Source organism: Podarcis tiliguerta (genome assembly GCF_965153285.1).
Source record: "Podarcis tiliguerta genome assembly, chromosome: 16".
Classification (NCBI taxonomy): domain Eukaryota; kingdom Metazoa; phylum Chordata; class Lepidosauria; order Squamata; family Lacertidae; genus Podarcis; species Podarcis tiliguerta.
The window spans coordinates 5,424,054-5,448,548 of record NC_139549.1 but is presented as its reverse complement, the minus strand read 5'-3'; the positions used below and the strand labels follow the sequence as shown (position 1 = coordinate 5,448,548).

The 24,495-nt window shown below is 49.7% G+C and overlaps 3 protein-coding genes across 5 annotated transcripts in view; all 3 read right to left on the bottom strand.

Annotated features, from left to right (window-relative positions):
• Positions 1 to 4,887, bottom strand: part of MTMR11 (myotubularin related protein 11) — a 38,479-nt gene extending 33,592 nt beyond the window's left edge. The window contains exon 1 of the mRNA XM_083416544.1: positions 4,024 to 4,887. Within this exon, the coding sequence (XP_083272670.1) occupies positions 4,024 to 4,077 (54 nt within the window). The 5' untranslated portion in view covers positions 4,078 to 4,887. The remainder of the gene's footprint in view (positions 1 to 4,023) is intronic.
• The window catches only part of LOC310666130 (intelectin-like protein), an 814,635-nt gene that overhangs the window by 292,538 nt on the left and 497,602 nt on the right, over positions 1 to 24,495 (bottom strand). The window lies entirely within an intron of this gene.
• OTUD7B (OTU deubiquitinase 7B) overlaps positions 18,086 to 24,495 on the bottom strand; it is a 50,217-nt gene continuing 43,807 nt past the window's right edge. For all 3 annotated transcript variants that reach the window (XM_083416510.1, XM_083416509.1, XM_083416508.1), the window contains exon 12: positions 18,086 to 24,292. In XM_083416510.1, coding sequence (XP_083272636.1) covers positions 22,943 to 24,292 — 1,350 coding nt within the window. In that variant the 3' untranslated portion in view covers positions 18,086 to 22,942. The remainder of the gene's footprint in view (positions 24,293 to 24,495) is intronic.

Here is a 24,495-nt window from a genome sequence, read left to right as displayed (position 1 = left end):
GATCACATTCACAACCCAAGCGTCCACTGTATTATTATTATTAATATTATTATTATTATTATTATTATTAATTGAATTTATATACCGCCCTATACCCGGGGGTCTCAGGGCAGTTCACAGAACAAAATCAAGATATAAAACCACAAAATACACAAGAAAAATAAAAACCACAACCCAATAGCCCCACCACCACAAAAAAAACCACTACATTTTAAAAGGGTGTAATCAGATCAACCAAAGGCCTGGTTAAAAAGGAACGTTTTTGCCTGTTGGTGTATAATGAAGGCGCCAGGCGAACTTCCCTGGGGAGAGCATTCCACAGGCAGGGAGCCACTGCAGAGAAGGCCCCGTTCTCCAGTTGCCACCCTCCGGACCTCTCAAGGAGGAGGCACACAAAGAAGGGCCTCAGAAGATGATCTCAGGGTCCGGGTAGGTTCATTTGGAAAGAGGCGGTCCTTGAGGTATTGAGGTCCTGAGCCGTTAGGGCTGGGAATGCCCTCCGCCTGACACTATTGGCAGTTCCCTGTTTGTAGGATTCCATCCCTGGCAAGGCGCACCTGTGCCCTTGAAGACTGGCCTTCAGGAGGGATGGTGAAACATCTCCGTTTTCCCTGGCAGCTGAAAAGCACCTGCTACTGGCAACCCTCAGATCCCGGTTTTTAGAATTTTCCAACGTTGCTTTGTTATTGACACGTTTGCCTGTCTGGTGCCTTTCAGGAGGAAAAAGGTGGCTGAAGATTGTGAGCTGCTGAATCGTGAGGGAAGAGGACACCTCACCCCACACCGCTCAGTGGTGTGGAGGGGTCTCCGCTTTGCATAGGGAGGCCACTGGTTTAATCCTTACGCACTCCAGTGAATTATAGGCTCCCGGGTAGCAGGTGGAAGGAGATCACCTGCCTGTCCACTGTCATTGTGCACCTCAGGTGAGAGCTTTGTGCAGAGCAAAACACTCGTTCCTCCTTTCCGACAGGAGGCTGCCTTATACTTAGAATGCTCCCAGGTGAGAGACAGGAAATTGCATCCTTCTCTGTGGGGTAAAGGATTGGCGACATCCGTGAGAGGGGACTCTATTCTTCTAGCTCTTTTCTTCGTTCTGCCCGGACACCGAGGTCCCGCTCCAAGGGGCTTCTGGCGGTTCCCTCACTGCGAGAAGTGCGGTTACAGGGAAGCAGGCAGAGGGCCTTCTTGGTGGTGGCACCCGCCCTGTGGAACGCCCTCCCATCAGATGTCAAGGGGATAAACAACTATCTGACTTTTAGAAGGCATCTGAAGGCAGCCCTGTTTAGGGAACTTTTTAATGTTTGATGTTTTGTCATGTTTTTAATATTCTGTTGGGAGCCGCTCAGAGTGGCTGGGGAAACCCAGCCAGATGGGCAGGGTATAAGAAATTATTATTACTGTTGTTGTTGTGGTTGTTGTTGTTGTTGTTGTTGTTACAGTGGTACCTCGGGTTACATACGCTTCAGGTTACATACGCTTCAGCTTACAGACTCTGCTAACCCAGAAATAGTACCTCGGGTTAAGAACTTTGCTTCAGGATGAGAACAGAAATTGTGCAGCGGCGGTGCAGCGGCAGCGGGAGGCCCCATTAGCTAAAGTGGTGCTTCAGGTTAAGAACAGTTTCAGGTTAAGAACGGACCTCCGGAATGAATTACCGTATTTTTCGCTCTATAAGACGCACCAGACCACAAAACGCACCTAGTTTTTGGAGGAGGAAAACAAGAAAAAATATATTCTGAATCTCAGAAGCCAGAACAGCAAGAGGGATCACTGTGCAGTGAAAGCAGCAATCCCTCTTGCTGTTCTGGCTTCTGTGATAGCTGCGCAGCCTGCGTTCACTCCATAAGATGCACACACATTTCCCCTTACTTTTTAGGAGGGAAAAAGTGAGTCTTAGAGAGCAAAAAATACGGTAAGTATGTAACCAGAGGTATCACTGTACACTGTTCTCCAGAGTTTCCCAGACAGGCAACATTCGCAGGGCTACCTGAAGAGGCCTTCTGAGATCACGCAGGTGTTCTGTCCGGCTGAGCTCCAGGCTTCCTTCGTCTGGGATCAGCAAACCAAGCGACTTGGCTTCCCTCCCCGCATTCTTTTCTTTTCTTCCTCAATTCGAAAAACATTGTTTGATGACTATGCAAAGAATGCAGAAGGGCAGAGGGAGCCAGATCATGGAGGCCAGGAAGAAACTCAGACCTAACTTCGAAATGCATTCCATCTGAAGGGAGGATTGTATAGGCATAAATCACTTTTTATCTTTATTTTAAAAAATCAAGGCGGTGCCCCCTTTCGTCAAGGCTCAGAGCCACTGTCTCCAACCTGTTTTCACTTTTTCCCTGGCCTCGCGTTCCCGGCAAGATCCCGCCGCTACTTTGGTGTAAGCGATTTTCGAAGCTTGCAGCCAGCTAGGTCGTTGCTGGAGCAATGGAATGAGGCGTTCAAGCCAAGCCCGGGTTTCCTAGCTACCAACTGGAGAGCCAGGACAGAGGCACAGAGGGAGAGGAGGTTTGTTTTTGTTTAAAGAAAGAAGAAACTTTGAAAAGAGGGGGGGAGTTTGTGAATCATTAATGGGAAAGTTGCCCTCAGCGGCCAAGGACACTATGTACAGCGAAAAGAAACCACCCACTTCTAAAATTATCGCTGGTTTTTGTTTAAAAAAGGGAAAGCAGGGAGAAAGAAGGCTGTGTGTTTGGAAACATGTTTGAAAACAGACGTAGAAGTCTGGGCTCCAGAGCGGGGAATCCCCTCGGCAAAGTTGTGCTCAAAATCATATATAAACACAAGGCAATGCAGCGTGCGTGCGTGTCTTTGCAAGCGATGCTTTTTTAAGGCTGTCAAAAGAAAAGGTGCCACGAGCAATCGGGTGTGTGTGGTTCAGTGGCGTAGCGTGGGGGTGCAGGGGGGGCCGGCCGCACCAGGCGCAACATCTGGGGGTTAGGGTTACGGGGGCAAATCCACGGGTTAGGGGGCGCAAATCCACGGGTTAGGGGGCGCAAATCCACGGGTTAGGGGGTGCAAATTACTTGCCTTGCCCCGGGTGCTGACAACCCACGCTACGCCACTGGTGTGGTTTATTTTTTTTCCTAAAAACAATTCCCGGTTTTGAAGAGGTGAAGTCAGTGTGTTGAAAGGCCGGTTTTGCATTTGCATTCATCAATGGTTCATTTGCAGGGGGTGGGGCAGGGATTTCTTTTCCTGCGCAAGGATAAGGACATCAGAAAAGCCCTGCTGAATCAGGCCAGGGGCCCATCTAGTCCAGCAGTGACTAAATGCCCCTAAGAACATAGGAATCTAGATAGACTGCTCCTGGAGCTGGAAGTTCCACAAAAACATCAGAAGAGCCCAGCTACTGGCTCTGGCCCATGGCCCATCTAGTCCAGTGTTCTGATAGTGGACAACCAGCCTGTGGGAAACCCCAAGCAGGACCAGATCCTGAGCACAAGAGCCTCCTTCTCCCTTCCTGGAGTTTCCAGCAACTAGTATTTGCAGGCATTACAGCCTCCAAAAAGTGGCTCATTTGGATGAGACAGCCTCTGCCAAATCCAGATATCTGGGGCCACAGCTTCCATCAGCCCCAACCAGCGCCGGGTGCCGGGAATTGTAGTTCTCTGAGGGGTAAACCAGAGTCCCTGGAATTCTTATGGTGTGTTCTGAATGTGCTTTAAAGGTAGGGCATGCACACAACGCGCAGAAGGGCCGTGTCCTGAAGCAAAAGCAAATCTGCAAAGTTTAATTCAGAAAACTAGAAAGATGAGAGAGAGGTGCCCTAGATATCTAGTTGACATAAGTCCATTATTCACGGCCAGCATTTCCCAACCTCTTGGAACATTTAGAATACACTTTTAGAATCATTGTCTGTGGAAAATGGGCAGCATCCAATATCATTTCCTATGGTTCCAGCGGCGTGGGGTGATCCAGCCTCAAGCCCAACCGCTCAACACCCCCCACCCCCATTCACCCCGCCAGCGGAACCCGCTTCCTCCAACCCCTTTCAGCGTCGCAACGCCAGAGAAACCGACTTACCCCTGGATCCTGGTGTTGCTTAATTTTAAAAGACGTCTTGGACATGGACAGCATTGCGACGTCGCTTTGTGACCCATAAAAAAATAAAATCGGTGCGTGCGTGGAGTATTGATCTTTCAAGGGAGGGAGGGGGCGTGCAAGAGCCGGCGAAGGGGTGTTGGTGTGTGGATGTGCCTTCAGAGTCAAAGCGCCAAAGAGGGAGAGGAAAACCCCTCTCCAATTCCCAGGGAACCCGGTGCGCAAAAAGATGCGCAAAAAGAGGGCGCACGGTCCTCTCCGCCCAGGTTGTCTCCAGAAGCCCCGCCCCTCTCCAAAATGAAAAAAGGCGTCTTATGTTCCTTAGTTTGGCTGCAGGGTGGCAGTGAAGGGCCCTCCTTTTTGGGATGGGGGGGGGGCGGGCGGCTTGGCAAACTGCCTCTCCAGGCTCTGCGATGTGGGGAAGAGAGAAGCGCAGAGGCGATCGGGCTGGTGGAGGGCACGCGCGTAGTGGGGGCTCCTCTTTCGCCCCCCGCTGCTGCAATGCGCTTGGCTGGGCTTCGTCCCCCTCCCGGGTCGGTCTGTCTGTCTTCCTTCCTTCTCCTTCCTTCCTTCTCTCTCCCACCGCTGCTGCTCTGCGGGTCCCCCTTGCTCGCCGATGCGGATGGAGATGCGCGAACGGTCCTTCGCGAATCCGACACCCTCCTCTTTCTTCCCCGGCGCGCTTGGGCGGGTGAAACTGACACGGCGCCAGCTCCTCCTCGGCGCGGGGAAAGCAGGGCAGGCTCCTCACCAGCAGCGGGCCCACGTGGCTGCTTTAAAGGAGAAGCGCTCCCCTTGGCGAGGCTGGCCCGGCAGCAGCGGCGGCCCAGGGAACACCCCCCCCCCCAGTGGCGCAGCGTGGGGGGTGCAGGGGGGCCGGCCGCACCGGGCGCAACATCTGGGGGTTAGGGTTAGGGGGTGCAAATCCACGGGTTAGGGGGCGCAAATTACTTGCCTTGCCCCGGGTGCTGACAACCCACGCTACGCCACTGCCCCCCCCCCATCCTTCCCGGGAGCTGGTCAGCAGCACAGACGGCAAGGGGCGGCCCCTGCAAGCCAGGGAGGGGGTAGTCAAGCCAGTCGAAGGCAGTGATGCTCAGCTCAGACTCCTGCCTCGCAGTGGGTTGGGCTAGATGGCTCTTGAGTATCTTCCCAACTCTGCAATGAGTCAATGAATTTAGTCCGGCGACCAGACAACCAGTTGCCTGTGGGGAACCAGCAAACAGGATCCAAGCCCAGGAGCTCACGTCCCTCTGGTGGTATCCTGCAACTGGGATTCAGAAGCACTTTCCCCTCCCAGCTGTGGAGGTAAAGCACAGCCACCGTGTCTAGTAGCCGTCAATAGCTTTCTTGTCCCTGGTGAATCTGTCCGATCCTCTTTTGAAGCCATCCACATTGGTGGCCATTGCTGCCTCCTGAAGGAGCGAGTGCCATAGTTCCATGAGCCTTGATGGCTGGTGCCTACTAGCTGATGCACACACTCTGGCCTGCTTTTGGGGCTGTGGCTGAGTGGGGGGGGGGCAGCCTTCTGGAGGTGGGGAGCTGGCCAAGGAACTGAAATTCTGGGCTTTTGCGCGAAAGGGGCATGTTGGTGGGGGCCATGTGAAGAAAGGCCCTGTTTGGGGCTGGTGGTTCCCTCCCTGCGAGAAGCAAAGCTACAGTAAGCTACAGGGAACCAGGCAGAGGGCCTTTTCGGTAGTGGCACCTGCCCTGTGGAACGCCCTCCCACCAGATGTCAAAGAGATAAACAACTACAGTGGTACCTTGGGTTACATACGCTTCAGGTTACAGACTCCGCTAACCCAGAAATAGTGCTTCAGGTTAAGAACTTTGCTTCAGGATGAGAACAGAAATCGTGCTTCGGCGGCAGCAGGAGGCCCCATTAGCTAAAGTGGTGCTTCAGGTTAAGAACAGTTTCAGGTTAAGAACGGACCTCCGGAACAAATTAAGTGCTTAACCCGAGGTACCACTGTACCTGACATTTAGAAGACATCTGAAGGCAGCCCTGTTCAGGGAAGTTTTTAATGTGTCAAATTTTGATGTATTTTTAATCCTTGTTGGAAGCCGCCCAGAGTGACTGGGGGAACCCAGCCAGATGGGCGGGGTACAAATAATAAATTACTGTTGTTGTTGTTGTTGTTTGCCTTGCTATTTCTCGAAGCCGGTCTGTCACCTCTCAGATGCAGAACGGTGTTTCAGGTGCCTGCCCAGGAGACCTGACCGATTTGGCCGGCTGACTTGGTATCTCATTACCCCACTGCCAGGCCCCCTATCCATCTGAGCTGCAAGAGTAAGTGGAAGAGCAGCAACTCCCAGAGAGTAAGGCCCGCTGGCAGCACCGCAGGGCTGTTGCGTTGCAGCTGCACGAGGAAGAGGGAGGAAGGAAAACATGCTTCTCTTGGGTGCCCTTCCTTCGCCGCAGGCCGGGTCTCATGATGTTTATTTGGGTGGCGCTGAGGACGACCTAAGGCCAGCCCCCGTCTACCTGTTCACTCAAGGCTGCGAAGGAGGCCCCATGACAAGAGAGATTCTTTCCTCCTCACACACAGAAGCGAAAGGCTCTCGCTCTGAAGCCGCCACTCCCTGGCTGGAGGCTTGCATGATATCAAAGAAAGCGCCAGGGATTAAGCGGGGGAAGAGAGAGAGAGAGGAATGCATGATGAAATGTGGACCGGCAGCTTGCTTCTTAAACCTTTGGCCACTTTTACGGGATTGGCGGAGTCCCAGGATGGAGTCAAATATCAGAACATGCAGCAAAGTGGTTCTTTCCATTGACTGGAGAGAGAGAGAAGCCGTTGGGGCTACCTTTGAAGGTGACCCGGAAACTACAACTAATCCAGAATGCGGTAGCTAGACTGGTGATTGGGGGCGGCCGCCGAGACCACGTAACACCGGTCTTGAAAGACCTACATTGGCTCCCAGTACGTTTCCGAACACAATTCAAAGTGTTGGTGCTGACCTTGAAAGCCCTAAACGGCCTCGATCCAGAATACCTGAAGGAGAGTCTCCACCCACATCGTTCTACCCAGACACTGAGGTCCAGCTCCGAGGGCCTTCTGGCCGTTCCCTCACTGCAGGAAGCCAAGTTACAGGGAACCAGGCAGAGGGCCTTCTCGGTGGTGGCACCCGCCCTGTGGAACGCCCTCCCACCAGATGTCAAAGAGAACAACAACTACCAGACTTTTAGAAGACATCTGAAGGCAGCCCTGTTTAGGGAAGCTTTTAATGTTTGATGTATTACAGTATTTTAATATTTTTTGGGGAAGCCGCCCAGAGTGGCTGGGGAAGCCTAGCCAGATGGGAGGGGTATAAATAAATTATTATTATTATTATTATTATTATTGCTTCATTTGCTCAGTCAGGCAGCACCCAATCCATCAGGCTGCATCAGTGGGAGAGATGGGAAGCAGGGTTCATTCCATACAGCTCTACCTGAAATCACTGAATTCTAGAGTTGGAAGAAAGTTCTGCAATGAGGAATACTCAGCTGTTCCCTATGGGGATCAAACTTGCAACGTTGCTGTTATCAGCAACATACAGTAACCTACTGAGCTACCCAGTCTCCCAATGCCAGCTGGTCTTCGTGAGAACTGCTTTTTTTCCTCCTCTGCCCTCCGCGTGCTCTTTCCTCTTGTGTGTCATTGTCTTTTTAGATTAGAGTGTTGCAGGTGGAGACTGCCTTGCTCGGATGGATTGTTTATACGACAATTTGGGGCATCTTTTGGCTGAGGAGCCTGGTACAAATTCTCTAAATAAACAAAGCAAAAAGCTACATGCGCCTGATATCGCCTATCCACCCATCATCTCATATAAATAAAGGCAGAAGTCAGAAGTGTGGATGGAAACACAGCCAACTTTTGAAACTCGGGTGTTTCTTCATTTTGCAATGCCATTCTCCAGCAAAAACGCAAACACCAGGGTGTGTGAGTGTGTCTGTGTAAAAGAAAAATAGCATACGATAATGCAATTTACCTGGGCGAAAATGGATTTGCAAAAAATGTGTGCTTTAGGAGAAATTCGCCCTAAAATGTGGGTGAAATATCATGAGGACTTTCTGCAGGGGCAGGGATTGCAAGCAGATTGCAACTCATAGAGTTGGAAGAGACCCTGAGGATATCTATTCCAACCAAATATGCAGCTGTCCTGTATCAGGATTGAACCTGCAACGCTGGCATTATCAACATCATGCTGTAACTAGCTGAGCTATCCAGGAGAACTTGCGGAAATCTGGAGAACTTCAGGTTGTTTTTAAAAAGAGAAGAAACTGAGAGAATCTATAATGGACAGATTTGCCCATCGTGTTTGCTCAATGCCCCTATGAACCTAGATAGACTGCCTTTGGAGCTGGAGGTTCCACAGGAGCAGAAGAACAACCTGCTTTATCAGGCCGGGGGGGGGGGGAGGCTCATACTGTCCTCACAGTGGCCCAATGGGAAACACTTGAGCAAGATCCCAGCACACAATCCCTCTCTTTTACACCTTTGCCCGAGAGAAAGAGAACGAAATGTCCTTCTGAACGTCTTCTTTCCAGATTGCCTGACAGACCCTCATAAAAAGAAGAAAGCACCGTCTCGGTGAATCACCAGCTTCCCTTGCGGAAATTTGCTTTTTCTCCTCACCCTCTTAAAAGACAAATTTAGCTCCAAACTAGGGGAGAAAAAGACTGTGCTCTGTGTTTGTATTATTTATGGCTTTTCCCGTCTCAGAGCCTCGGGGCACCTTCTGTCATGCAGAAGACATTATCAGAGGGCACATGAGGTGCGCCGTGAAAGTGGGTGAGAGAAAGCACTCCCTGCGTGGGTTTTTTTTTAATAGCTGGGGCAGGAATGAGGCGTTTCGGGAAGGAAAATAGCTGGGCTGCGGGTTCGAGTGCAACGAGGAGGAACAAAAGCAAAGGGGGAAAAAACCTTTCTACCAGAGCATTAGCAACTTAGGAACACAGCAGCATGAAAATGACACCTTTAACTGAGCCAGAGCAGTGGCCCACTGAGCTCAGTACTGGCTACACTGACTGGCAGCAGCTCTCTCAGCAAGAACACTGACCTGCAGGCCTTCAAAAGGAAGTGAGATCCTAGTCCTCATGGTTCTGAATAAAAGGCATAGCTGTCAACTTACAGATTTGAAAATAAGGGACCAGCAGCCTCAAAAATAAGGGATCAGCAGCCAAAATAAAGGATTTTCCAAGCACAGGCATGTTCAACTTCTGAGCCCCTCTGAGCCAAAGGCAGAAAGCCCAGCCAGCAGCCAAACGAAGCCTCAAGCGGTGGTTCCCACAGCGCAGCAACCTGGCAAAGGGGATGCAGCAAGGAAAACCACCGTCCCCTCTCCGCTGGGAAGCGCTGAGCAAAGGCGAGTCCCCAGGAAACGCGGCCCATTTGATCAGCACAAGGCATGGAAGCTCCACCCCCCAGTCGTTCTTAGGCTCCTTTTTGGGTAAGCAACGCAGCCAAGCAACCCAGTTGGAGCCTCCCTCCTCCCTGGCCGGCAGGGAGGGAGGGAGAGGAGCTGCTTCCTTTGAAACCGGGGAAATTTACAGGATATCATCAATAAGGGACAGCACCCATGACACCTTTGGTAAAGGCTGTTCTCCAATTGGAGTGCTCGCAGGCCAGTGTTTCTCACTTGTTTATTCTGCATTTTTTAAAGATTCGCCAGACCACCCCAGTACTCGCCCAGCCCTAAAACTGACCGTGGCAAATGGATAGTAAGGAGAGCCCATCAGAGAGTTGAAGGCCCATCCCCGCCCAAGTCCTGTTTTCCACCACGGCCAATCAGGGGGATCCAGGAAGTCGTCTTCTTCTTTTTTTTATAATTAATTTTTATTCAATTTCCAATAAACATTCTATCCAAATTTAACATTCGTCTTATACATATACATCTTTTGGACTTCCATCAGCCTATCTGACAATTCTCCTTATTATCACTACATCTCACATTTCTTAAATTTATATTGCACTTTACCACTCTTCATTTTAACCTGTCTTTCAAACAACATTTCAAACAGTCTTTTTCACAAAGCTTCTTGAAAACCAACAAGCGTTAGTTGCTCCTCGCATACATTTTTTATATATTCTGTGAATTTATTCCAGTCCTCGGAAAATCTCTGATCGCGTTGGTTCCTTATTTTCCCAGGCAATTTGTCCATCTCTGCATATTCCGTCAACTTTATTCTCCATTCTTCCTTGGTCAGCATTTCTTCCTGCTTCCATTTCTGGGCCATCAAAATTCTTGCTGCTGTCACTGCATACCTAAATAATTTCACATCATTCCTTCTAATATCATTCCCTATTATTCCTAATAGAAATGCTTCTGGTTTCTTAATGAAAGTATATTTCAACATTTTCTTCATCTCATTATAAATCATTTCCCAGAAGCATTTCACTTTTTTACATTCCCACCACATATGGTAAAATGTTCCCTCTCTTCCTTTACATTTCCAACATTTGTTACTAAGTTTATACATCTTACCAAGTTTCACTGGTGTTACATACCATCTGTACATCATTTTCATAACATTTTCTTTTATTGTGGTGCATGCAGTGAATTTCATTCCTTCTTTCGGATCCAGGAAGTCTTCAGGGCTGGCGTGGACTCCAGTTGCCCACTCTAGAGGGCTGCAACGCCAGCAGCAAGTCCTGCTTTGCCCCCTAGCCTGGCTGTGAGATTTCCAGGCTGAGAGGCTGGTTCAGTGGGAGAAACTGGATCTCAGCGTTCCTCAGCAACCAGAACAACTGGTTGATTCAGTCCTTCGGCCGAGAGGCAGAGAAATGCAGAGCTTGGCTCCTATAAAGCATTGAGATGTCATCTGTTCAAAGAGGCAGGAAACATGGGGACAGAGAGTGCTGGAGGGTGGGGTGGGGGGGTCGACCCAGCCACCAGAAAAGCCACTCGTCCGGAGCCAGAAGCTGGAAAACCTTGGAGGTTAAAGAGATTTTTTTCAGCTGGGAAGGAATTTCTCACCCTCAAAGGGAGAACAGCCCTTGTGTACATTTGGATGGGAGACAAATACCGTATTTTTTGCTCTATAAGACTCACTTTTTCCCTCCTAAAAAGTAAGGGGAAATGTGTGTACGTCTTATGGAGCGAATGCAGGCTGCGCAGCTACCCCAGAAGCCAGAACAGCAAGAGGGATCGCTGCTTTCACTGCACAGCGATCCCTCTTGCTGTTCTGGCTTCTGGGATTCAGAATATTTTCTTGTTTTCCTCCTCCAAAAAACTAGGTGCGTCTTGTGGTCTGGTGCGTCTTACAGAGCAAAAAATACGGTATATTTGGGGCAGGAGGGAGGAAGCTAAACATGTGGGTCCAATCAATGGCGAAACGTGGGTTGCCCCCCAAATTAGCCACATTGCGAGCTGGAATTAAAGAGGCATCACTCATCCAGCTCTACTGATGGGTGACAGACGTTTATAGAATGATGCAGAGTGGATAGAGAAAAGCTTGGGCCCTTCTCTTCTAACCTTAAGAACTCCTTGACGTTGGTTTTTGTGTTTTGTGTACAGTGGTACCTCGGGTTAAGTACTTAATTCGTTCCAGGTGGTCCATTCTTAACCTGAAACTGTTCTTAACCTGAAGCACCACTTTAGCTAATGGGGCCTCCCGCTGCTGCCATGCCGCCGGAGCATGATTTCTGTTCTCATCCTGAAGCAAAGTTCTTAACCTGAAGCACTGTTTCTGGGTTAGCGGAATCTGTAACCTGAAGCGTATGTAACCTGAAGCATATGTAACCCAAGGTCCCACTGTATTGTTATTTTTCGATATTTTTTGTGTTGTTGTGTGGAAAATACTAATAACATTTATATTTTAAAAAAACAAAACTCCTTGACGCCCTACAAAGCTGAACGTTGAAAAGATTCAGGACGGGTTAAAGTAAGGACTTCTTTACACAGAAGGGTTGGAAGCATTCCTGGAGGAGGGCGATCAATGGGTACCAGCCAGGATGCTTCCTCTCTGCCCTCCCCAGTCAGAGGCACAAATGCTTCTGAATCGCAGTTGCTGCAAACCGCAGGACGGGAAGAGTTGATCTTGTTCTCAGATCCTTCCTGTGGGATTCCCACAATAGGCATCTGTTTGGCCGCTGTGAGGACAGGATGCTGGACTAGATGGGCCACTGGCCTGATCCAGAAGGCTCATTTGATGTTCTTCTACTAAAAAAGGTAAAGGGACCCCGACCGTTAGGTCCAGTCGTGGCCGACTCTGCGGTTGCGGCGCTCATCTCGCTTTATTGGCCGAGGGAGCCTGGCGTACAGCTTCCGGGTCATGTGGCCAGCATGCTTAAGCCGCTTCTGGCGAACCAGAGCAGCGCACGGAAACACCGTTTACCTTCCCGCCAGAGTGGTACCTATTTATCTACTTGCACTGGTGTGCTTTCGAACTGCTAGGTTGGCAGGAGCAGGGACAGAGCAACGGGAGCTCACCCCGTCGCGAGGATTCGAACCGCCGACCTTCTGATCGGCAAGTCCTAGGCTCTGTGGTTTAACCCACAGCGCCACCCGCGTCCCAACATTTTTCTACTACTCCAAGTTAAATGCAGCCAGGTGAAACCCACATTGGCGAAGTGGAGCCTCTCCACTCAGAAGCAGTCTACCGTCAAAGGCAGGGGACAGGCAGCAGGGGAGTGCCAGTGCCTTCTGTCCATGTTAGGGGCCCCACCCCACCAAAGGGATCTAGCTGACCACTGCTGGAAACAGGTGGTGGGGGAGAAGCCCATGTCTCACCTAGAAGCCAGGGCAGCTCTTATATGTTCTGATACATTTCCTAACTCGTGATTTCCTCCAAGAATTATCCAGGGCTCTTGCATGTATATTTTATGGGTTGTTTTTGTTTGTTTGTTTGTTTGTTTCTTTAAAAAAACCCTCTTACGAGTTTCTATTTAGTTAGGCAGTAGATAAATTTTGATAAATAAATTTTTAAAAAACGTATTCTAATGAAACCTGGGATTCATTTGACAAGGGGTAGTGGAAAATTGTCCTTAAATAAAACAGCACATCAGACATAGAAGTACCTCAAAAGGTTGTGGACTCTTCTTCTTTGGAGGTTTTTAAACACAGGTTGGATGGCCATCTGCCAGCTGTGATTCCTCAATTACAGGGGCTGGACTAGATGACCACTGGCATCCCTCTGAACCCTACAATTCTATGATTATCTACCCTGTATTTTGTAAAGTTGTTTATCCACTATGCATTTGAGTACCGCTTTAAGATGTCAACACCCAATTTTGCACGATGGAGCCTGAAATTAAGGAACAGGTTCTCAGCCATTTTATATACCATATATATATATATATATATATATATATATATGCTTTCGTAGATTTTCACGGGTACAGGAATGCAGGTTTTGGTGTCCTCGGGTGTCTTCCCGTGTAAAAGTTGGGGTGTCTAGGCGACGTTTCGACGAGGTCTCACTCGTCATCTTCAGGCTGGTGCTTTCGGCTTCTTGTTACTGGAACAGAGCTCTCTGTTCCAGTAACAAGAAGCCGAAAGCACCAGCCTGAAGATGACGAGTGAGACCTCGTCGAAACGTCGCCTAGACACCCCAACTTTTACACGGGAAGACACCCGAGGACACCAAAACCTGCATATATATATATATATATATATATATAATTAGATGCCATTTTGAATCAAGATGGCGGACTGAGACTTTCAGAGCTGCACTAATTTCAAAACTGCAGGTTTGTTTGGGTTTCTTAGAATTTCCGATCCACACAGAGTATGAGACAAGGCTGCTAGGAATCATCAGAGTCTTCCATCACCACTTCTCTCCATCACAGGAATAAAAAGGACAAGCACACAGCCTAGATCTTGACCGAAAGGGCAACCTGTCATGAGAAATCACAGAGACTTTATGGGATTAAGGCCACATAATTGGCTTGAAGCGGCCAAACGGTGTCAGCTTCACGTCTTCTGCGAGAGGGAGAAAGCCGATTGGGCAAACATCCCTGTTTGTGATGGGAAGTTAAAAGAGGAAGCCAGTGGTGTGTGTGTGAAATTGTTTATTGTGTTGTTTAGTCGTTTAGTTGTGTCCGACTCTTCATGACCCCCTGGACCAGAGCACGCCAGGCACTCCTGTTTTCCACTGCCTCCCGCAGTTTGGTCAAACTCATGCTGGTAGCTTCGAGAACACTGTCCAACCATCTCGTCCTCTGTTGTCCCCTTCTCCTTGTGCCCTCCATCTTTCCCAGCATCAGGGTCTTTTCCAGGGAGTCTTCTCTTCTCATGAGGTAGCCAGAGTCTTGGAGCCTCAGCTTCAGAATCTGTCCTTCCAGTGAGCACTCAGGGCTGATTTCCTTCAGAATGGAGAGGTTTGATCTTCTTGCAGTCCACGGGACTCTCAAGAGTCTCCTCCAGCACCAGAATTCAAAAGCATCCATTCTTTGGCGATCAGCCTTCTTTATGGTCCAGCTCTCACTTCCATACATCACTACTGGGAAAACCAGAGCTTGAACTATAGGGACCTTTGTCGGCAAGGTGATGTCTCTGCTTTTTAAGATGCTGTCTAGGTTTTTCATCTCTTTTCTCCCAAGAAGCAGGTGTCTTTTAATTTTGTGGCTGCTGTCACCATCTGCAGTGATCACGGAGCCCAAGAAAGTAAAATGTCTCACTGCTTCCATTTCTTCCCCTTCTATTGGCCAGGAGGTGATGAGACCAGTGTGTGAAATACCAAACCATATCTGTAAAGAGGCACCCTGATTTCGATCCAGAGACCCATCTCTGCTTGGGGAAGGGATAATAGAAGAAAAATCAACCCTTTAAAATGTTCCCACCCTCCTTAATGAATGTTAGAAGAAAGCTAGAATGAAGCTATATGGTTTTAGCAGAAATGTTATAAAGAATTAAGCAAAAACTGATTGTTAATGGGCTAAGGTGGAAAATTTAGTGTTAGATTGAGTTAAGATAAATTATAGAACAAAAATTGGGAGAGAGGGAAAGGATTTGCTGAATTAGCATTTGAACTAGAATACAAAAAAGGGAGGTGTGAGGAAGTCGAGGAAACAAGTAAATGAAAAATAATGATATGGAATTGGATGTGGTTTTTTTCCCTTTTTATTATGCTGTTTGGATGTATTGTTCTTTTTTCTTTTTCTTCTTATTTTTGATGTATTGTTTGTTAAATTTTACATTGGTTTTTTTTGTTTTTCTTATACCTTTTTTTTCATTAACCATAAAAATCTTAATAAATATCTTTTTAAAAAAATGTTCCCATCCTCCTTCGGTTCCATCACAGAATTGTAGGTTGGAAGGGAGCCCAGGGTCATCTAGCCCAACCCGCTCCAACGAAGGAATCACAGCTCGAACCCCCAGAGAGACACTGCCAGTTAGTGAGAATGGTATTGAGCTGGATGAGGCCAGGGCGAGTAGGAAGACACCCCAATATTTGTGTGTGTGTGTAATTTGGAGAACACCGGGACGGACGACAAAAAGCCAAGGGTGTTTTCTTACCCTTGGTGTGGGGTGAGGCCTCCCTGAAGAGGGGCACCATCTCATGTGAGAGGCCTCTGCAATATGAACACAACAAAATGTTCCTTCCCGTGTAACCAGAGCCCAGGGAAAAGCAAGCGACAGAAGACCTGGGCCTCCTGCAGACGCGTTTCAAGTCCCAGGCAGGTAACCAGAGATTGCATTTGTCTCTTGGTGTGGAAAAGCAGGGGATGAGATACAGGGAAAACCCAGTGTGCGTGTTCAAATCAGAGGTGGGGAACCGGTGGCCCTCCAGACCTCTCCTCACTGGTCCCCCTTTGGACCCAGAGCAGTTTTTGCCTGGCTGGGAAAGTGTCGTGGAAGTCAGAAGATCCCTTTCCAGACACAGAGAGAGGGGGGGCGGGGAATCAGCTGAAAGTACAAGGGCAAAGTTTTATTAATTTCTCTATTTTTGTACGTGGCCCTTAGAAAGCTGTCTAGAAGGAAATGTGGTCCCTGACCGTGAGATCTTGTGAGTGCAGTATATAAATCAAATAATAATGGGTTAATAAAATAGTAATAAAAAGGTTCCTCTTGTCTGCTTCAAACGACTCAAATGGCGTGAAATTCCTGCTCCCTCTTTCTGTTTGAACCAATTATTTTATCATATTGCAGGTCCAGCTCTGAAGCAGCGATCTTTTGCCAAACCCCAGAGCAGCTTTTCTCAACCTTGGGAGCCCAGCTGTTATTGGACTACAACTCCCATCATCCTTAGCTAGCAGGACCAGTGGCCAGGGATGGTGGGAGTTGTAGTCCCAAAACATCTGGAGACCCAAGGCCAAGAAAGATTGCCCCTAGAGGATTTGAGCTGAGGGTTTGAAAAACACCAGTCTAATTCTTGCAGTGATGGGATTCCAAGATTCCTCTTGCTTTTAAGATGATTCAGATGTTCCGGCATTCGTCTCTGACCTTTAAAACACGTCCCAGGACTGGGTTTGGGCTTCCACCACGCCCATCCAGATCCAAAAAGGCGTTTCCCAGCCCTCAAAAGCAGAAAGTGGAAAATAAGCAGCCGCAGATGAGCAGGTTGGATCGCTTTAATCTCGGACCATTTTAAAGCCCGTTCCATTTCTTCCTAAGTTCGGAGGGCCCTGACCCATCTAAAGGGAGTTGCAGCGAAGTCCTGCTGCAAACAAGGACCACAGCTGGGTGGGTAGGACACCTGCTTGGCATGTAGAAGGTCTCGGGTTCAATCCCCAGCCCTTCCAGGTCAGGATTGGGAAGATGAATTTCTGAAACCCTGAGAGCAGCTACTACTCAGTGTAGACGACCCGGAGATACGGGACCCCTGTGCTAACTTAGTTTAAGGTCCTGATCCGATGACCGGGCACCTGCTGTTTCTATGAAGGAAGGCCCTACCATTGGGCAGAATGAGCAGCTGTAAGCTTAGCAGGGGACACAGTACCAAGGATGCCTCTGAGCTGCCTACTGCCCTCTGGTGGAGGGGAAGACCCATCGCAGTGTTCAGTCACCAGCCTGGCCAAGCAGCTTTCATACATTGAGTTGGGTGGGTGTGTGCCCCCTTGATCTTTGGCCTCTGGTGGGAAAATATAGGTCAAAAGGTAAAGGTAAAGGACCCCTGGACGGTTAAGTCCAGTCAAAGGCGACTATGGGGTTGCGGCACTCATCTCGCTTTCAGGCCGAGGGAGCCAGCGTTTGTCCACGGACAGCTTTCTGGGTCATGTGGCAAGCGTGACTAAACCGCTACTGGCGCACGGAACACCGTGACGGAAACCATAGCGCACGGAAACGCCATTTACCTTCCCGTAGCAGTGGTACCTATTTATCTACTTGCACTGGTGTGCTTTCGAACTGCTAGGTAGGCAGGAGCTGGGACAAGAGTGGAGATTTGAACTGCCAACCTTCTGATCGGCAAGCCCAGGAGGCTCAGTGGTTTAGACCACAGCGCCACCCGTATCCCTTGTTTGACTACAACCCCAATTTGAAAAAGCAAAACCCAGTGGATGGTGGGCCAGCATGACTAAGCCGCTTCTGGTGAACCAGAGCAGCGCACGGAAACGCCGTTTAGCTTCCCGCCGGAGTGGTACCTATTTATCTCCTTGCACTTTGACGTGCTTTCGAACTGCTCGGCTGGCAGGAGCAGGGACCGAGCAATGGGAGCTCACCCCGTCGCGGGGATTCGAACCGCCAACCTTCTGATCGGCAAGCCCTAGGCTCTGTGGTTTAACCCACAGCGCCACCCGCATCCCTTTGGGAAAATATATTAGGGGACTGTCACAGGGCAGGCTCATTAAGAGGCTCCCCGCCATCTGCAAACCCGAAGGGCTGATTTGTGCGTTGAGTGGTTGAATGCAATGCAGGGGGTTAGACTAGATGACTCTAATGGGCCCTTCCAACTCTACGATTCTTTCTGTGCCCCGGAGGCTCCTCTGCTGCACACCAGTGTCCCTCCCTATGAGTCACCGGGCTGATTCACAACATATTAAAAACAAGCGAACCAGAAATTATACACTGTTTTAAGTGAGACCAGACAGCAGCGACCCCTAGCGTTCAGTTAAGGCACTACAGGAGCAAAGTAAATAAAAAGTTGCCCACACCGATATATGTTTAAATAAAGTTGCGGTTTCTTTAAAAATAGTTTTTTTTTATTGTCAACAACAACGGGAGAATTAATTCAGGTCACTTCTCGGACAACTAGCAGGAAAAATAAAACCCATAAAAGAGAAACCTTTCTATGGAGACTCTACAAGCTGGTTAAAGTTATACCCTGGACTTTTTTTTAATTAATCCCTTGGAACAACAACAAAAAAACAAACAAACCCCACAGTCATTCTATCTCCCCCTCCCCTCCAGGAAAAAAAAGCAAATTGAAAAGAAACAGAACCTTAAGAGTTAATGACCTCGCATAGAATAAACGAAACTAAAAACCGTTGTCCAATGAGGCTCTTTTTTTTTGCTGTGCAAAATGTATTGTTGTGCATATTTCTATATATATATTTATATATATTTATATATTTTTTTCAAACGTTTATGCCTCTAGAGCAATGACAGTACTTGGGTTCATTCCAACCGCTTTAACCTATTTCGGGAGGGGGGGGCAGAAAGGAAGGGACAGTCCAGCGGATGTCCTAGCATAAGAAATGTCAAAAGCCACGGCTTGGGGTTCACCCCATTTCCTTCCTTTGCACAAGAAAGCGTGCAAAACTGTGTTTTTGTTTTAATTTCCAACCCCAATCCTCCCACCCCCCAAAAAACCCAGTGGGAAACATGTGGCCAAGGTGTGGCAGAACCACTCCTGACCACCAGAGGGGGCTGGACCACAATCAAACATACCATTCTTCTCGCGCCCCTTACAAACATACAGAAACACAAACCCCTAACCTCACCTTTCTACAAAAAATGTATGGTTTCTGAAATGAAAAGGTGCTTGGAAATTCAGACTGCTTAACTCTCCCTCTTGCAACCTAGCTTTTTCTAAAAAGTAAAAAGGGGGAGTGGAGTGTACCATAAAACATTTTCATTTTAGTTTTCAGCTGCCTAGGGAATGGGTTTTTTGGGGGGGGACAAAAAACAGAAGGGGTTTGCATCAGTTCAATAAATAAGATGTCTTTTTAAAAATATTCCCTTTTGAGGAATGAAGAATGAGGTTGGGGTGGGAAGAGATGTTCGCCATAAAGGAAACAAGGTGGAATATTAGAAAAAAAAATTTGATTTATTTTTTAAAAATAAAGCCAGTCAGACACAGCTACACTGATTCAGAGTCCCTCCCCCGAGTATATGAAAGTTAATTAATTAGAATTCATCGTGACGTCATTAAGGCGGGAAAGGCTTTGGAATTTGGGCGTTAGTTTGCACTCTGGTGTTCACAGAAGAAAAATACTTTTTTTTTTTTTTTAGAAAAAGCAAACTCAAAAATGCTTCAAGTTCATTTCTCCCCTTGATCTTTTTTTTTTTTAAGTACTACAACCTAATTGCAGAAATAATATTACTAATGAAATAAGACCAGACACAGGAGACCAGTGACTAACCATTGAGGCAAGATCTCAAGAAATTATAATTTGTGAGTTAGAGGGGGGGAAGGGCTGTAAGCCACTTGTTAGCCCTACACAGAGTAGACCCCTAGAAATTCATCCGTGTCAACTAGTTTAGGTCCATTAATTTCAAGAGGGCCTAAGCAAGGACTTGGGTGGGTGCCAACCATGCTGTCCTAAAGCAAAGAGAAAATGAATGGACATTATCCTAACTTTGGCCTTAAGATACTCTAGCAGATGGGAAACATGGGATACTATTAAAATGAAAAAATGACTTTTTTGGGAGGTTTTTTTTCCAAATGACTGCAAAACCTTCTTCCAACCTCACCATTCCCCTTTTCCAGACTACATACATACATGTATCCACCTTTAATGGCCTGATTCATTCAGAGGGGTTTTCGTTTTAAATACATATCAAACTTTGCAAAAAACAACCACCACAACCCTCAGTGAATGCTCCCGCTGGCCAACCCCAAAGCACTCAAAAGCGGGCAGAAAGATGACAATAGATGCAACCGTTTCATCCAAAAGCCCCAGGAAAATATGCTTGGGCAGGCATAGGCAAACAGCCCTCCTGATGTTTTGGGACTACAACTCCCATCATCCATAGCTATCAGGACCAGTGGTCAGGGATGATGGGAGTTGTAGTCCCAAAAACATCTGGAGAGCCAAGTTTGCCTATGGTTGTACTTGAGAGATGTTTTAGGGGGTGGAAAAGAACATGTATACACACACACATACACACACAGCCCACATGTGTCACGAGCAAAGAAAATTTGGCTACTTCCCAGCTAGGCAGCGATGCCTTTCATTTTAACTATGTGCGTTATGGAGCTGTGAGCACAACTCAAGGCGGCCTTCAAAAGGGTTTCTTGTCATTTAGCAAAGGATGCTTCAGGCATTGAAAATTACCTGGGGTGCTCTCTCTTTCCAGGTGTTTCCACCGAAGAGGCCCTGGCTTGCCACCCACGCCCTAGGCAGGCTAACCCTCCCCAGGAACAAGCACCCAAATTGTTTACCTCCTGAAATAAAGGGAGGAGGAATGTCCGCGGCCCTCGACTCCCATCAGCTGGCACAACTGAGGGCCAGAGGGTTATGCTGGCTGGAGGGATGAAGGCTCTCCATCCTTCTCCTGACCCTGGAGTGATATCTTTTGGCCTCGCAGGTGCCGCTGAACTACGACTCCCATGGGAGTCGTAGTTCAGCCACGTCCGGAAAGCCAAAGGCCCCTCATTTTTGCACAGGCCTTTGCCTCTTCCATCGGAGTGGGGAACTGCACACAGGGAGTCCTGCGCCCCAATAATTCATCTGCTATTGCCCCCCACTCCAGTCTTCTGCTAGCTCCACGCAGCCACCCCTGACCGGGGAAAAATACCCCATCCGCTCTGAAATCCATGAAGATGTGAAATTGCCAGTGGACACCACCGTAGCGAAGGGGACGGGTAGGTAGAGCCTCTGTCCCACATGGGGTGGGAAGAGGACCCTCCCCGCAAAATCCCACTCCCCTTTCATACGAGGCGGCTGAGCCCTCGACAGGCTGAGCCCGGCGGTCTGTATGGGCACAATCCTTTTTGCCCCATCCTCTAAACAAAGCCATGAAGACAACCACCCCTTTGCCGTTAAGGCAGCGCAAAGGAGCTAAGAAAACTACCCGAGTTTTGTTTCGTCTTTTGCCCAGTCGTTCCAATTTTTTTTAAGTACACTTGCATTATCCCTCTTGGTCCTACCCTGGCAGCTTTGGAGTGGAAAAAGAATTGCATAGTTTCGGAGACTCGTCAGCGAGTCAGATGTACCTCCCCACCGGATCTTGCCCGCTTTACGGCCCCCCGTTCTTCGCTTTTCGCGGGCTCCCGCTCAAACCCGTGTCAGGTGGAGGTTTCCAAGGCCGTTCCCGACCCTGGGGAAATAAACATTCGCATTGCAGCAGCGGCGGTAGGGGCACTGGGGGGAAGGAATTTTCTGAAAACGCCAAAGATTTCCAAGGGCTTGGGGGGGGCGAGATTTTTGGGAAAACGGGGGGTCATTTCCCTCCCCCGCCCCCCAAAACGAGAAAAATAGAGTGTATAGTTAGTTTTCTGTTTTTTACATCCCTCCCGCCCGCTACCCGCCCCTCCCCTCTAACACAAATGTAGAGCCCTGTTAAAAATATATATCTATAATTCTTTAGTATTTTTACTCGTCATTCCCACAGTCAAAGTATCGGCTCGGCAAAAGAGAGCCAGATTATTTCTACTCAGCAGAACAGAGGTAGTCTAGGAGAAAAACAAAACGAAAGAAAACAAAACAGCTCGTGCGGGAAGGGAGTGATTCTCTGCAGGTAAGAGAATTTGTACACACACGTGTAACCGAGCGTTGCAGAGGGGCCGTGGCAATCAAACCACAGCGATGCCCAGAAAACTCTCTTTTGTCTCTCCCGGTTTTCAAGTTGTTTGCAGAGGTTTATTGCTCTTAACAAAGTCCCCACCAATTCAAGTTCTGGTTTCTATTCCCACCCCACTCCCCCACCCCCAAAGCAGGTATGACCATCTAAAGGAACAGGCTTGGGTTTTGTTTTTTTGCTTTTTTGCACAGTAAAAAACTCTCTCTCAATCACACGCACACACACACTCAGTATTGCGACTTGATGGTTCCCCCCCTTCGCCCCCCCCACCCGCAGCTCCCTACAAGAGAGGGTCCTTTTGTTTGTTTGTTTTAATAAAAAATATATCTTTTTAAAAAGAATATCTCAAGCCCAACTCATCTAAAAAGGCTTCGAAGCTAGCTGCGACAGACCAGAGAGGATTGCGGGAAGGAGTGGGGCAGAATGTGGACGAGGCGGAGGTTAACAGGAGTGTTGAGACTCAAGAGAAAGGGGGAAAGGTCCTTTTTCCGACTTAAAAAAAAGCCATGTTTTAAGGGGTGGGAGAAAAACCTAAAAATGTTTTTTAAAAATAATAATCAAAAAAGCTGGTTAATATTACTTAACAAAAAGAGGAAAAAAAGATTTCAAACTTTGGGGGAAATGTAGGGATGGCGGGTTTTATCCCTTTGAAATGAAAAAAGGAAAATCACGTCGGGGGCAGATAGAGAGAAAGCCCCCCCCCCCTTTCAACACCACGTATGTTTTACCCTTGGAATTCAAAGCTTTGGTCTAGAAGATTTGCTCGGTTCGACGGCTTCCGACCTGCAAAACTCAAACCTTCCCGATTCCTCCAACCCTTTGCCAATCCCCTCTGCTCTCCAACAGCGTTTCATTGCCCTCTCTCCATGCTCCCCCCCCCCGGAAGCAAGGGGGGGTCTCGCCTTCCGCCCCACGCCCCCCACCAGCAACTTGCCGCCCCCTCTGACACCGGCCAGCCCTTCTCCTCGACGAGGCGGGGAGGGAGGGGCGAGGGGAAGGGAGGACGCGTTATTGCATTGCCCACGGATCGCGTGGGTCCGGGGGGCCAGGAAGTCCGGTGCCCGGCCCTTCAGAACCTGTGTATCAAGGCCTCCCTCTCCCTTTCCTTGCGCTTCAGCTCCTCCTTGTAGCAGCAGGAGCAGTAGTTCCCGGTCTCCGGGTGCCCGTAAAAGCTGCAGTTCGGCTGTTTGCATTTCGTCTGCTGGAGGTTGTAGAGCAGCCGGGCTTTGCTGCGCTCGCCGCCTTTGGGAGAGCAGCCGCCCGCCTCCGCATACTCCCGGAAGCCGTTGGCGGGCAGGCCCGGGCAGGGAGAGGGGTCGCAGTCTGCCCCCACGTAGCCGGGGGGCGTGTCCGTCTCGGTGGGAGAGAAGCGCCCGCCCAGGTGGGAAGGGCTGGTCTGGTACGGGTGAGGGCGGCCCGGCGGGCAGTGCCTGGGCAAGGTGGCATAGGGCGGCAGGGGGCTGCAGGGTCCGCCGGCAAGCTGCCTCCGGCTCTCTTGGTAGCTGGGCGGGTGAGAGCCCTCCACGCCACCCGTCATGGAGGGGCGAGGGATGGTGAAGACCCCTGAGTAGCTGGATGGGAAGCCGGCCATCTTAGCCCCCACGGCCGCCAGGTCGGGGCTCTGGAGCCCGTACGGAGGGAGCCCCGGAGGGTACGCCGTGCCCAGCAAGCCCTCCTCGCCTTTGAGGGGGTTGCCGTCCGAGTCCGGCCTCTTGGCCGCCGCCCCGCCGCTGCCCTGCGCCGCGGCCGCCTTCCTCTCCGCCTCCTTCTGCTTCTGCTCCGCCGAAAAGCGCTCCTCGGCATCCGAGAGGTACCGCTGGATCATCTCCTCCTGGAACGGGTGCCGGTGGCTGGTCTTGAGCTGCCCGGCAAAGATGAACTTCCGCTCCCCTTGCATGGCGGCCCGCAGGATGCTCAAACTCAGCCGGACGTCGCTGCTGTACTTGCAGCCGTCCGGCGGCTTCTCGGCGGCCGCCTTGCCCGCGGCGCAGGGCTTCTCGGGCGGGGTGGCCGAGTCGCTGGACAGCGCCTCGTCCTTGCTGCCCTTCCTCACCTTGACAGAGCCCTTCTTCTTCTTCTTCTCCAGGGTCTCGCCCCCTTGCCCGTTGCTGACGCCCCCCTTGACCGTCCGGCTGTGCATCAGGCCCCCCATGTTCTTCTTCAGCTTGCTGCCCAGCGTCTTGCCAAAGCTGCCGAGCTTGTTGGCCACCGAATCGGCCCGCTTCTTCTCCTTCTCCTTCTCCCGCTCCTTCTTGGTTTTCTCCTTCTCCTTGTCCTTGCTGCTGCTGCTCTTGCTGCCTCCGCTGTTGCTGGCTGAGCTGCTGCAGACGGACTCCTTGTCCGAGTCGCCAGAGTCGGCCGCTGACCGAGCGTCGTCCCCCGCGGAAGCAGTCGGTGACTCCGGCTGCGCGAGAGGCGCCTGGAGAAAGTGGGGCAGGAGAGAGAGAGAGAGAGAGAGAGAGAGAGAGAGAGAGAGAGGTAAGCGGAGTTAGCAAGGGTCTGCTTCACCCTATTTCGGGCTGGGGGGGGGGGTCTTCTGATAGCCCCTGGCGTTCCCTCCACGCCAGAGCAGAACAGGAATCGGCTTATAGGACACCTGCCCTCCTCGGAAACTGGAAGGAG